The sequence below is a fragment of the Conger conger genome, chromosome 16 (genome assembly GCF_963514075.1).
Source record: "Conger conger chromosome 16, fConCon1.1, whole genome shotgun sequence".
Lineage (NCBI taxonomy): Eukaryota > Metazoa > Chordata > Actinopteri > Anguilliformes > Congridae > Conger > Conger conger.
The window spans coordinates 19,808,535-19,822,294 of NC_083775.1; the positions used below are offsets into that span (position 1 = coordinate 19,808,535).

The 13,760-nt window shown below is 46.4% G+C and overlaps 2 protein-coding genes across 2 annotated transcripts; one reads left to right on the plus strand and one right to left on the minus strand.

Moving 5' to 3' along the window:
* The first annotated feature begins 2,942 nt into the window (after positions 1 to 2,942).
* On the plus strand, positions 2,943 to 7,547 carry crb3a (crumbs homolog 3a). Its single transcript, XM_061224506.1, has 3 exons — positions 2,943 to 3,171; positions 5,452 to 5,504; positions 5,823 to 7,547. The coding sequence occupies exons 1-3, from the start codon at positions 3,081 to 3,083 to the stop codon at positions 6,027 to 6,029; spliced, it is 351 nt and encodes a 116-aa protein (XP_061080490.1). The 5' UTR covers positions 2,943 to 3,080; the 3' UTR covers positions 6,030 to 7,547.
* Positions 7,548 to 9,041: 1,494 nt separating this feature from the next.
* Positions 9,042 to 13,171, minus strand: LOC133113905 (tubulin beta-4B chain-like). Its single transcript, XM_061223039.1, has 4 exons — positions 12,979 to 13,171; positions 12,024 to 12,132; positions 10,984 to 11,094; positions 9,042 to 10,235 (listed from the first exon to the last, which is right to left on the minus strand). The coding sequence occupies exons 1-4, from the start codon at positions 13,033 to 13,035 to the stop codon at positions 9,178 to 9,180; spliced, it is 1,335 nt and encodes a 444-aa protein (XP_061079023.1). The 5' UTR covers positions 13,036 to 13,171; the 3' UTR covers positions 9,042 to 9,177.
* Positions 13,172 to 13,760: the final 589 nt, after the last annotated feature.

The window sequence follows — 13,760 nt, forward strand, 5'->3', positions numbered from 1 at the left end:
TCTGGCTATATCAGGTCTTGTAAAGTAGGCTATTGTCTACTGTGAACACTCATCATGCTTCGTTTGAATCGCGTTTTACAAATAAATTATTCTATCGGCTATGGTTAAACTAGGTAATTCCAAAACATATGTCGGCCAGTAAACGTGAAATTCCTTCGTTTATTGTGGAATATGTAAGGGAGTACGGTAAAATGACACTATTATTACGTGCATTATCACAGCAAGGTAAATAAGAAGTAACCTTATGTTCAATGTTGTTGTGTATCACTGTACAAAAAACACAATACACTCTGATTATGTAATCTGTTCATTAAAGTGTTCTGCTTATGGCAAAGGTTTACTGGAAGACCACATGGTTATTATATGAGCAGTATATATGCATATACTGTAATATGAACATGAGAGCATTTGACGACCAGATAATAGTAATAGACGATATTGCATATTACAGTTGTATTCCATCTCATGTGTGTACATAGCAAAGCTGTTTTACTGATATGTATAGGCAGATGAAACAATAGGGGAAGCCTTATTTCAAGAATGCACTTTACACCTACGTAAATATGTTCCTTGGCTATACCCTTGAAAAAACAAAAGCATCACACATCTGCTGTTAACAGGTAGACAGTGTTATAGGGATCACCCAAAAATTCATCAGCTACCAAAATATGTGACTAAAGGTGGTGCACAAAAACACAATACAAACCCCAAATCAATAAAACTCTCTTGTACAAATACCATAGTCAGAGAAGGAACAAATTGGACAGGAAAAAGCAGACAGGAAGGTGACAGTAACGCAAATAACCATACATTACAACAGTGGTATGTAGAAGAGCATCCCTGTATACACAACGGGTCTTCTAAATGGATAGGCTACAGCAGCAGAAGATGTAATAAGTCTAAGAAATAAGTGCTCACTGAGTGTACATAGTCCGCTGGAGGTCGCAACTCCCCCAGATCATATCGAGACATCTGAAGCCAATGTAACTTTATTTGGAAACCATCAATTTATTGCGCTCTTATTTAGCCTACGCAAGAATAGGCGTTTTGCATACGCACTAAATTATGAGAGTTAATTAGCGACACCGACAGCATTATCAACATTGCACTAATATCACCATGTGTTGTAGATGTGGTATTTCAATACGGCTAGTTTATCTTTTCCCAGCGTGAAATGTGTGAGCTTGCGTGTGCTTGTCTGTGTTTAGCTCCAGTGCGCACGATGATTCCAGGCCACTCAGAGCGCGTACAAAGGCGCGTCTATCTCACCCGTGCCACAGGTTGGTGAACTCAGGTACTGTAACGTGAAACTGCGTACCATGTGATCACTGAAGGGAGGGGGCGCCTCAAGAAGGAGAGAGGGAAGGGAAAACAGTTTTACATATTGACAGGTAGAGCTATCACAAGAAACCTACAACTTTACTGGAATCAGCTCTATAACCCTCTTCAATACAATAAGCGCATGGGTGTGAAACTTCCGTATTCACGCCTGGATAATTATTGCCCGAGTTAATAATAAACCCTAGACATCAAGCGGTTTCGATTCCACGGTTCGCCACTAAGGTGAGGCGGAAGCGACCTGTTGGGTGCACGGAAGGAATTTATTGGGTTTGCTTGACACAACCCCCATCCCCTCACCCAGAAACCTCCCCGACATCGAGAAAAAAAGGTACGTTTGCTTATAAGGTTATTTCCGACAGGTTTGATAAACATTTACCGATTGGTAAGATGAGCAGTGGACGGGCTCATGTGGTCGCATTGCGAAGCTACGATGGTCAGTTTCCTTTGATCTATACGTTTCAACGATACCGGTGGTTGCTGGGACAGCAGAAACATAATAACGCGCAGAAGGATAATAGGACCCCCCAAACCATGAAGTGTAAGTGATGGCCATACTTAGCCATCAATCAAAAATTCTATTAGTATGTGTCCAGCTGTGATGGGTCAAAACCTGTTTCTGTTCTGGTGTGTCTTCCAAGTACACTTAATCAGGTGCTGCAGGCAACATGCCAAATGCATTAGTTACTTTTTTATTGTTGGCATATACACTCAGTGAGCACTTTTATTGGATGAGACCTTTTTTTAAAAGAAAAAATCTTCTGCTGCTGTAGCCTAACCACTTGGAGATTTGATGTGTTGTGTGTTCAGAGATGCTCTTCTGCATACCACTGTTGTAATCTGTGGTTATTTGCGTTACTGTGACCTTCCTGTCCGCTTCGACTAATCTGTCCCTTCTCCTCTGACCTCTCATTAACAAGGTGTTTTTGCCCACAGAACTGAAAATCACAGGAGATCAGCAGTTTCTGAGATACTCAAATCACCCTGTCTTGCACCTCAATCATTCCATGGTCAAAGTCACTTAGATCACATTTCTTCCCCATTCTGACATTTGGTCTGAATAACAGCCAAACCTCTTGACCATGACTGCATGCTTTTATGCATTTAGCTGCTGCCACATGATTGGCATTAACAAGCTGGTGTACAGGTCTACTTAATACATTTCTCACTGAGTGTAAGTGTCTACAATACGTTTTGTTACAACCAATGTTTTTAGATATACCCTCGTCTCCTCTGGCAAGTGTTCTTTGGTGGGTGTGTCCCTCTATTGTATTTATCATCTCAAAGGGGAGTTCTTTTCTTGACTGGCAGGAGATATTGGCACATCTCACTGTTTCCCACAGTTGTTGAGGTGAGGGCAATTACCTGGCTCCAGCTCAACTTAAAGATCCTAAAAAACTACCAGAGCTAGTGTTATAAAGGCTCTAACATGTTCGGTTTTATGATGACATGCTTTGGTTTCAAGGAAATGTTCCTCTGAAGTTGTATTGTGGACAATTATGTGAACGAACGTCTAGATAAAGAAAGGGAAAGAATAACTACATTCCAGCCTTCTGTTAACAGAAAGTTTGTGTCTCTTGCTCTCCACCCGGTTTTTGGACAGTCCTGGGCCCAGTCTGGCAGAACTGACCCCCCTTACCCCCCACCCTCACTCAGTTGGTGAAATGGCCTTGACCCAACGCACCACTATATCCACCACACACTTCTGAGACCTCGGGGCTACCCTCAGCACGGGCCCACCAATGGCCCCCTGCCCTCAGCTGAGAGTGTCACTGGCTGGCCTGCTGACCCTGGGTCTTGTCCTGCTGTTCGTTGGAGCTGCCAATGGCCAAGGTGAGTCACGGCACAGCACATTGCAGGCCTTACCCCCCTATTCCAGCAACCCCTTCCCCTGCACCTTGAAGTGGGTTCTGCCTCCAGCCATACCCACTTCATTTCCGACCCCACAAATCGGAACACTTTGCATTTCAACAATGGCAGTTACAGAACATTAAGCGCCCGGAGCTGAATATCTGTTAAGCCCAGTCCTGCCTCCTTAGGCAAGATTGCAGATGGAGAAGGGGGGTATGGCCATCCACTATCGTGGACACAAGGTGTGGATATTTTTTTCTCCCTCATTTGCCACTGCCTCAGACTGAGGGAGTCCTCGGCGAATAACCTTCCCGACTATACCTACAGGTTCAGTCAGTTGAGCGTATTTTGTCTCGTGTCACACAGGAAGCCAGGAAGATAATGTTGAATTAGTTTCGTTTGGAACACAATTGTGTCGAATGTGGAACTTTAACTCTGAACCCCCCTTCGCAAACTTAACTTCCCTCTGACCACACTATCAAAGTGTACTTTTGCCGAATAAGCGAACGATGGACTGTTTGTTCAGGGGAATGATTAACCATTTCTCAGCAAGCTTTGAGACATTTTAAATGCTTAAGGACATGTGTTGTGCAGTTTTTTTTTATTTTAACGAAGAAAACAATCCAAATTTTGCCTTGCTTTCATTGTTTACCATGTTAGACTTTTTAGGTTTTTTTTCGACAAAGCGAAGCAATGCGAAGCCTTATTTTTGCTATAAAGGTCATATTGAAACTTTAGCAGAGATATCAACATAGCAGAGATTAAGTGCTGAATATAAAGATAATACTTTAATGCGTTCTGATAAGGTTGCCTGCTTAGCAAATCAGTGATAAGTAACATGAAGCAATTAAGTCATAAGTTACAATCAAATCCCCAATGTCACCCTGCCCTTCCCTGAAGCAAAAATATGAATTAACATCTTCTCTTGAAGCAAGCGACATTAACACATAAGCGCTTATAGCCGGAGCGTAGGTGTGTGTGGAAAGCTGGGTGAGTTCAGCGTTGCGTATGCCGTCCTTGTCACACTGCGGCTAAGCACAGTGAAGGTGTTCAGTGTACCTATTTCTTCAGGTGCGCGGGCACGTGTGGGCACGCACGGGCAAGTCACGTGGCTCTATGGACAGCTCTCATACTCACCCAGTGCCCACAGGAAATTCCGTCTCCATTAACTGTCCGAAAAATCTAAACTGCCGCCACTCCTCTGCTGCAGAGTAACACGTGTGTGTGAGAGTGTGAGGTGTGTGTGTGTGCTTTGTGTGTATGTCTGTGTGTATTACTTGTAAAAATTTTACCTGGAAAAGGTAAAACTCTCTTTTTGCTAGGGAAGTCACTTCATGCAAGCGTGCATGCATGTGTGGGAATGTGCACACGTGTGTGTGCGCGTGTGTGTATGCGTTCCAGTATCCCATTCCTCTCCAGGGTGTGGTGTAGTGTTGCACTCCGGACCTGCTGGGCTGGTCTTCTGCCTCATCGTCAGTCAAAATAAAAAAAATAAAAAACTACTGACCCCCCCTACAGCCAGTGAATCAGCAAATACTGACAAAAGGCCATACTGAAGATCATAGCACACTGGGGATTTTTCTGACTCAAACTGCTGGAGCAAAGATGACTGTGTTATGCACAATCCTTCACAATAAGGGTGTGTGCATGATGCAAACCACAAAAATACCTCTCTCTTCCTCTCCTATCCTCTTTGGCAGCCACACCTACAGAGACGAGTGTGGACATTCATATCTTTAAAGGAAGTGTCTATGGTGATATCATCGGGTCAGTGAGGAACACGGATCATTATGCCTAGCTTGTGAAATTTCCTGGGGGTTTTTCAAATGGTACATGTAATCCTGTAATAGTGGAGCCTATTGTACACGCTGAACAAAAATGTGTTATCTTCTGGGTTCTAGGTAGGGCGATGCTCACAGCCATGAATGAGCAGTTAAATTGAGGCTCGTAAGAAAAACACGATATCAGCCAAATCCTCACATTCTGACCTGTCAGTTTAAAACTCAGTTTAAGCTCTTCCGCAACTAGGAATCTCAAAATATCACATGTGGATATTATGGTATGGTACAAACTAAAGAGCTTCCTCGGCCAAATTTGAGGATTGCTGTGCAAAGGGAATGCCTATTTTAGGATTACATAAAATCTGCAATAATAAAACAAATTTAAATCTTGTTTTTGTATGTAATTGCCACTACAATTAGCATAAAAGGGGAATAAAATTTGGATTTGACTGAATTCTGATGGCTTTTCTTTCTCATCCAGCCACAAAGGAAAACACTACCCCCAGCACCACAAGTGTCACCTCCAACCCTCCGGTGAGTAGATCCTCACCAAGCCAAGAAATCCATGGGTGCCATATAATCACCCGCATTCACTGAAACCAATTATATAAGTTCTAACTGACATTTTTGACAAAAATGAGTTAGTGTCATTAACACATTGTTTATATGGCACTAAATATATGTGTATCAAAAAATATCAAAAAATGTGCTTGGAGCCTATTCACTTTGGTCTCTCTGAAGCTCAAGATCTCAAAAGCAGTCAGAATGCAGAAATAACCTTGTAATTCCAAGGTTACGAGTAATCAATCACTCAGTTACTCACCGTTGTAATCGGTCTCCCTGGGGTTCCAGGGGCCCAACATCCCGGCCATCGTGGCCCCCACGGTGATCCTGGGCCTGCTGCTGCTGGGCGGTGGGGCGGCGGCGGTGGTGCTCCGGGTGAAGAAGAGGAGGCAGACGGAGGGAACATACCGGCCCAGCAGCGAGGAGCAGACGGGCACGCACAGCGTTCAAGCGCCCGACGCCCTCAAACTGCCCAAAGAGGAGCGTCTCATCTGACCTCTGACCCCTGACCCCGTCACTCACACATCACGCGATTCTGCGGTGGACGCTCCAGTCTTCGCCTCCCCACCTCCCTGTCTTGTCTCTGCTGTTAGCTGACTAACCCCGAACGCAAAGCCCTGGAGCTTGCTATGGCTCAGACAGCGGTTCTGACGGCAGGCTGGAGTCTCGGCATTTCTGTAGTTCACACAGGAGTCTGGAGACACACGGGGACAGTGGGACTGAAGAAGGAGGGCTGTGCTATGCTCTCTCCTGGTGGCTATAGGTCCACGTCCTGTTTAATTTCAGTACTAACGCTGCAAGATATTTCAATTATAGTGCTCAATTAATATAGGGTACTGTATTACGAGGACTAGAGTTTATATTGACTACTAATAATTTTGTAATTGTGGAATAATTATGACATCATGAGGCATAGAGTGCGAGATATGTCTTCCATTTCAAATAATTTAGGTTTAAATATGAACCTCTATTTATACACTCAGACTTGTAGTTTACCACTCAACATTTTCTGATACAGATAATAAACACTGAACAATTGCTGATCAAGTGACACACAACTCAACATACACCTATACAGGTGGTTCGCGACTGAACATTTACCTGTACAGGTGACATCATTGAATTTGAACCTGTAAACACTATTTATTATCTTGGTGTCTCATACTACTTTAGCATGAGAATGCACAAGAAATGGTCCAATGAACATTTACTGGCACAGATGACAGCCTAATTCATGTTAATCTGACCTGTACATTTTTCTGTGTGCTGGAGGTCACGTCAAGGAACATGTAGCTGAGCAGGAGACAAAATGGTAAACTGTGCAAAGCGTGCTGCCTTGAACTTCAGTGCGGTCCTTGAAAAGAAACACTGCAAGTATGTAATAATAATGAAATCATAAATAATCTATATGCACCAAAAATTGTTTACACTATTTTACAATGAATATTATAATTTATTGTGATTTACAAAGCTTTCTCAAATGGTAACACTGGATTTAATATCATTTTGTATGAAATGTCTATTATTGTTTTACCACTATTTGTGTGCAATGAAGAGGTCCTCACTACATTCCTCAAGGGCTGGAATAACCTCCCAGAGAGCAGAACTGAGACAAGCATATGCTCTCCCTCTCTCTCCCTCTCTCTCTCACTCCAACCCCCCTTCTCTCTCCCTCTCTCCCTCTCTCTCACTCCAACCCCCCTTCTCTCTCCCCCTCCCTCTCTCTCTCACTCCAACCCCCTTCTCTCTCCCTCTCTCTCCCTCTCTCTCTCACTCCAACCACCCATTCTCTATCACTCCCTCTCTCCCTACCTCTCTCTCTCACTTCAACCCCCCCTTCTCTCTCCCTCCCTCTCTCTCTCCAACCCCCCCTTCTCACTCTCTCTCTCTCCCACCCTCCCCCCTTCTCTCTCACTCAATCAGCTTAGTATTACTGGATAAATTCCACAGGGGAATGTGTGCACAGTGATAGATTAAAGTATTGTGAATGTGTCCTTTCTGTACTGAAGGCAAAACGCCAGAAAATAAATAATAGCACAAAATAAATGTTGCAAATTGTGTGCTTTGTGGTTCTCAGCTTCTCTGACAGGGGTAGTTGGTATGCGCATGCTGTGTGTGTGTGTGTGTGTGTGTGCGAGCAGGAATCTGGGAATAAGACTGAAGCGGGGCAGTGTATGTACAGAGTCTGGAATTTTAATCTCAAGAGAGAACCGCATGGGGTTATGGCACCAAAGACTGTCTCAGTGGCTTTTTTTGTAAGGCAATGCAGCCAGAACAGCAAAGAGTTAGGAGGAACCACACCAGCTGACTTGTTATTGGATAATGTCACTACAATATCCGAGAGATGTTTGGAATGTAATGTAAATGGTAAATGGTTGGCACTTATATAGCGCTTTTATCCAAAGCGCTGTACAATTGATGCTTCTCATTCACCCATTCATACACATACTCACACACCGACGGCGATTGGCTGCCATGCAAGGCACCAACCAGCTCGTCAGGAGCATTTGGGGGTTAGGTGTCTTGCTCAGGGCACTTCGACACAGGCGGGGGATCGAACCGGCAACCCTCCGACTGCCAGACGACTGCTCTTACTGCCTAAGCCATGTTTTACATTAAGAGTGGTATACCTGGTAAATGGTAAATGGACTGCAAATGAAATACGATTCACGCCTCTCACTCACCCGTTCACACACACACTCACACACAAACGTTGGTGGGCTGCCATGCAAGGCACCAATCAGCCCGTCAGGAGTTGTCGGTTGGGTGTCTTGCTCAGGGACCATTCGACACACCCACGGCGGGGGATCGAATCGGCGACTGCCAGACAACCGTCCTTACCTCCTGAGCTAATTATCCCCCCCCACAAATTTTATTTATGTGGAACTGCAGCGGTCAAGCTGGCCCTATCTGCCCCCTGTAGCTCCTCGCTTTGTCATGTGTACCTCCCTCTTCTCTAGCCCCCCCTCCTCCTGGCTCAGTGTGTGTTCTTCCTCCATATTGTTGATGCACTGGGTAGCTATTGAGATCCGTCCATACAATTGCATCACTTTCACTTTTTGAGGGCTTTTTATCAACCCCTGGGTGTACTGCGTGAAAGGTTAAGTTAATGTGCAGACCTGTAAATTAGCATAAAGGATCATCTTTTGGGCCTTCTTAGTGGAGAAAATAAATAATGTTTCATCTGATATACCAATGTTTAAGAACAGACTTTTTTGAGGATTTAAATATCATGAGTTTATCATTATTTAAAATTGAGGTTATGAAAAATCTGATTTGAGAAACCCATGAAACTAACAAGGACTATCTATTCTCGAAAAGTGTGTGCTGCTAAAGGAACATAAAAATCAGGTCAACACTTATTAGGATATCTACGCCTACTGAAAGACTGCCACCTAGTGGACATATTTATGCCCATATGACGCGACCAAATTCAAGCTGTCATCCAGCTGTTTGCTTTTACAAATCTTGAGGACATTGCTGTTAAAAGAAGGACACAAAGGAAGATGACTTAAAAACATGTTTTTATTGTGGTGAGAGGGAGATACTCCTGCTCCTCAGAGAGAATGGGAGGGGAGGGAGGCAGAGAGAGAGATGAGCGGTAGGGAATGACGTTTCGATGCAGGACGCGGAGCGGGAGAGTTTAGGCAACCTCCTCCTCGCCCTCCTCCTCAAACTCCCCCTCCTCGGCGGTGGCGTCCTGGTACTGCTGGTACTCGGACACCAGGTCGTTCATATTGCTCTCGGCCTCGGTGAACTCCATCTCATCCATGCCCTCGCCCGTGTACCAGTGCAGGAAGGCCTTGCGCCTGAACATGGCGGTGAACTGCTCGGAGATGCGCTTGAACAGCTCCTGGATGGCCGTGCTGTTGCCGATGAAGGTGGCGGCCATCTTGAGGCCCCTGGGCGGGATGTCGCAGACGGCCGTCTTGACGTTGTTGGGGATCCACTCCACGAAGTAGCTGCTGTTCTTGTTCTGCACATTCAGCATCTGCTCGTCCACCTCCTTCATGGACATGCGGCCGCGGAACACGGCGGCCACGGTGAGGTAGCGGCCGTGCCGAGGGTCGCAGGCCGCCATCATGTTCTTGGCGTCGAACATCTGCTGGGTGAGCTCGGGCACGGAGAGGGCGCGGTACTGCTGGCTCCCCCTGCTGGTGAGGGGGGCGAAGCCGGGCATGAAGAAGTGCAGGCGGGGGAAGGGCACCATGTTGACGGCCAGCTTACGCAGGTCGGCGTTGAGCTGCCCGGGGAAGCGCAGGCAGGTGGTGACCCCGCTCATGGTGGCGGAGACCAGGTGGTTGAGGTCGCCGTAGGTGGGCGTGGTCAGCTTGAGTGTGCGGAAGCAGATGTCGTAGAGCGCCTCGTTGTCGATGCAGTAAGTCTCGTCCGTGTTCTCCACCAGCTGGTGCACGGACAGCGTGGCGTTGTACGGCTCGACCACTGTGTCTGATACCTTCGGGGAGGGGACCACGCTGAACGTGTTCATGATGCGGTCGGGGTACTCCTCGCGGATCTTGCTGATCAGCAGGGTGCCCATGCCGGACCCCGTGCCCCCACCCAGAGAGTGGGTGAGCTGGAAGCCCTGTAGGCAGTCACAGCTCTCTGCCTCCTTCCTCACCACATCCAGGACCGAGTCCACCAGCTCCGCTCCCTCTGTGTAGTGGCCCTTTGCCCAGTTATTCCCAGCACCACTCTGGCCTGCAAAAGACACACCACCACACACCATCAGCCAGGGCAACCACATCACATTGCACACCATCACCCAGGGCAACCACATCACATTGCACACTGTCACCCAGGGCGACCACATCACATTAGACACCATCACCCAGGGCAACCACATTACATTGCATACTGTCACCCAGAGCAACCACATCACATTAGACACCATCACCCAGGGCAACCACATCACATTGCACACTGTCACCCAGGGCAACCACATCACATTGCACACTGTCACCCAGGGCAACCACACGACATTGCACACCGTCACCCAGGGCAACCACATCACATTGCACACTGTCACCCAGGGCAACCACATCACATTGCACACTGTCACCCAGGGCAACCACATCACATTGCACACTGTCACCCAGGGCAACCAGACCTGCACATTGTAAGCCAGGGCAATTACCGCATCACTCTGCGCACCATCACCCAGGGCAACCAGATCACACTGTACACAGTCACCCACAGCAACCAGATCACACCACACACCGTCACCCAGGGCAACCACATCACACTACAAACTGTCACTAAGGGCAACCACATCACACTGCACACCGTCACCCAGGTAAACCCAAAATACTGTCACATAGGGAAACTGTGTGACGACCCCACTGTCACTCACTTAACGAAATCTTCTTCCTCTACCTCTAACAGCCTCTTACTTTAGAGCTGGATCTGATGGACTGAAGGGATTGGTGATAGGGTGTAGGTCACTCACCAAACACAAAGTTGTCCGGCCGGAAGATCTGTCCAAAAGGACCGGAGCGGACCGAGTCCATGGTGCCAGGCTCCAGGTCTACCAGGATCGCCCTGGGAACGTACTTCCCACCTGAGAGACAGAGACAAAACAATTGGCACATGGTACACTATGGAATGTGTGCTTATGGAATGTACACCTGTGTATGTGTGTGCTTGTGTACAATGCGTGTGTGTGTGTGTGTGTGTGTATGTATGCACGTGCGTGTGTGTGTATGTATGCACGTGTGTGTGTGTGTGTGTGTATGTATGCACGTGTGTGTGTGTGTGTGTATGTATGCACGTGTGTGTGTGTGTGTGTATGTATGCACGTGTGTGTGTGTGTGTATGTATGCACGTGTGTGTGTGTGTATGTATGCACGTGTGTGTGTGTGTGTATGTATGCACGTGTGTGTGTGTGTGTGTATGTATGCACGTGTGTGTGTGTGTATGTATGCACGTGTGTGTGTGTGTATGTATGCACGTGTGTGTGTGTGTGTGTATGTATGCAAGTGTGTGTGTGTGTGTATGTGCGTGTGTGTGTGTATGTATGCACGTGTGTGTGTGTGTGTGTATGTATGCACGTGTGTGTGTGTGTGTGTGTGTATATTTATGCACGTGTGTGTGTGTATGTATGCACGTGTGTGTGTGTGTGTATGTATGCACGTGTGTGTGTGTGTGTGTATGTATGCACGTGTGTGTGTGTGTGTGTATGTATGCACGTGTGTGTGTGTGTGTGTGTGTATGTATGCACGTGTGTGTGTGTGTATGTATGCACGTGTGTGTGTGTGTGTGTGTATGTATGCACGTGTGTGTGTGTGTGTATGTATGCACGTGTGTGTGTGTGTGTGTGTGTATGTATGCACGTGTGTGTGTGTGTGTGTGTGTGTATGTATGCACGTGTGTGTGTGTGTGTGTGTATGTATGCACGTGTGTGTGTGTGTGTGTGTGTATGTATGCACGTGTGTGTGTGTGTGTGTGTGTGTATGTAGTGTGTGTGTGTGTGTATGTATGCACGCTCACCTGTAGCCTCATTGTAGTACACACTGATCCTGTCCAGCTGCAGGTCGCTGTCACCGTGGTATGTCCCTGTGGGGTCGATACCGTGCTCATCGCTGATTACCTCCCAAAACTGAGAGGTGGGGGGGGGGGGGGGGGGGGGGGGGGGCGCACAGGGAGAGGAAAAGACGGTGAGGAAGAGGGAATGGTAGTCAGACAGGGGGAGGGAGAATGAGAAGGAAAAAGAGAAGAGAGAATGGGGAGGGTGAATGAGAAGGAGAAAGAGAAGAGAGAATAGGGAGGGAGTGAGAAACACAGGGAGTGAGGGAAGGAGAGAAGCAGAGGTTTAGAGTGAGAGAGGGGGAGGGGAGATAAAATACATCACACAAAAAATGGTGAGTAAAAATGCACAAATATACACCCATTCACTTCACTTCCACTACACCACATTTACAGTTCTTTGGGTTTTTTTTTTCTTCTTCTTCAAATGAACAAATGCACGTATTATTGAATGCAATATTCCGTACAATCTCCAATCTCTTTCCAAAGCTGTAAATGTATATTCTCAGAATGGCCAATTTTCGAAAGAATCTTAAAATTACATATATGCTAGTAGCCTATTGGTGATGCAGGATGGCTATTACTGACAGAAGAACGCTGAAATAAAGCAGGCGCAAATACACAGCTATATTGTTATTGTTATTATTATCATCACAATCTACTACGCTTGGTGTTAATAATTGAGATCATAATAATTAATTAAATAAAAAAAACGATTGAAACCATGAGTGACCCGGCATTTGCCTGCTCTCAACCGTACGTAAAAACGTCCACCATTTTCTGCATTGGATTTCTGGAATATTCTAACGGTGGATTAATAGGTTTCCTTCATCTCACGCCACGGAATCGCTTGCACGCGGGCGGGTGCCTATGTATTTCATTAGCAATGCACAAGAAACGCATTTTTTAAATTTATTACCTTGGCTCCAATCTGATTGCCGCACTGTCCGGCTTGTAGGTGCACTATTTCGCGCATGATGGAAGGGCGAGCGACAGGAGGAGAGGGATGAAACAATGGTTGCCTCAGCTGGTGTTGCGAGCGCCCGTCTCGGTCCTTCCCTGCTCGATGAGTTGTGTACCGGAGACTGTGCACACCCCCGACTCCGCTGTTGGGTAGATCCTGTGCTGCAACATGACGACATCACCATGGCAACCAAGGACCAGATGAGAGTACGGGGAACACTGTGCGTGCGTTGGGGGAGGATGCTGTGAATATCGACTCGTATTAAACGTTACAAGAATGCAATTCAAAACCCCTTCGTGAAATAGAGAGGTACACAAGGAGATGAAAGTGTGTGTGTATGCATATCCAATCCAAACTAAAACCGCCCATTAATTGTCAGGCATTTGAACGGGCATTGCTCATGTTTTTGTTGAACAAGGGCATGGCAGAGAAGAGGACCGAGCTCCCTGGAGATACTTGTGTACCCAGTTTTCTCCGCTGTTCTTTTCTTTACAAATATGCCTGTTCTGACTTAATAAACCTTTTTGTGACACACACCTTTTCATTAAAGTCCAGCATTGAGATAGAGCTTTCAATTGCGTACAATGAGATTCAATATATATTTCATACAAGTTAATGCGTTGAATCTGAGAGACGACGTCAATCCCCTATTCCTGTCTGGTGACGGCGAGCTGTTGGTTACCTTACTCGTTGGAGGCCTCGGAAATAAGCTATTCCAAATTCAGTGGTAGCTAAAA

Excerpts from the sequence above, each read along its gene's own strand:
- crb3a (XM_061224506.1), top strand. The coding sequence starts at position 3,081 with ATGGCCCCCTGCCCTCAGCTGAGAGTGTCACTGGCTGGCCTGCTGACC. Across the intron at positions 3,172-5,451 it reads TGGAGCTGCCAATGGCCAAG|CCACAAAGGAAAACACTACC; the intron begins GTGAGTCACGGC and ends TTTCTCATCCAG. Across the intron at positions 5,505-5,822 it reads GTGTCACCTCCAACCCTCCG|GGGCCCAACATCCCGGCCAT; the intron begins GTGAGTAGATCC and ends CTGGGGTTCCAG.
- LOC133113905 (XM_061223039.1), bottom strand. The coding sequence starts at position 13,035 with ATGCGCGAAATAGTGCACCTACAAGCCGGACAGTGCGGCAATCAGATT. Across the intron at positions 12,133-12,978 it reads GCAATCAGATTGGAGCCAAG|TTTTGGGAGGTAATCAGCGA; the intron begins GTAATAAATTTA and ends CCCACCTCTCAG. Across the intron at positions 11,095-12,023 it reads GTACTACAATGAGGCTACAG|GTGGGAAGTACGTTCCCAGG; the intron begins GTGAGCGTGCAT and ends TCTGTCTCTCAG.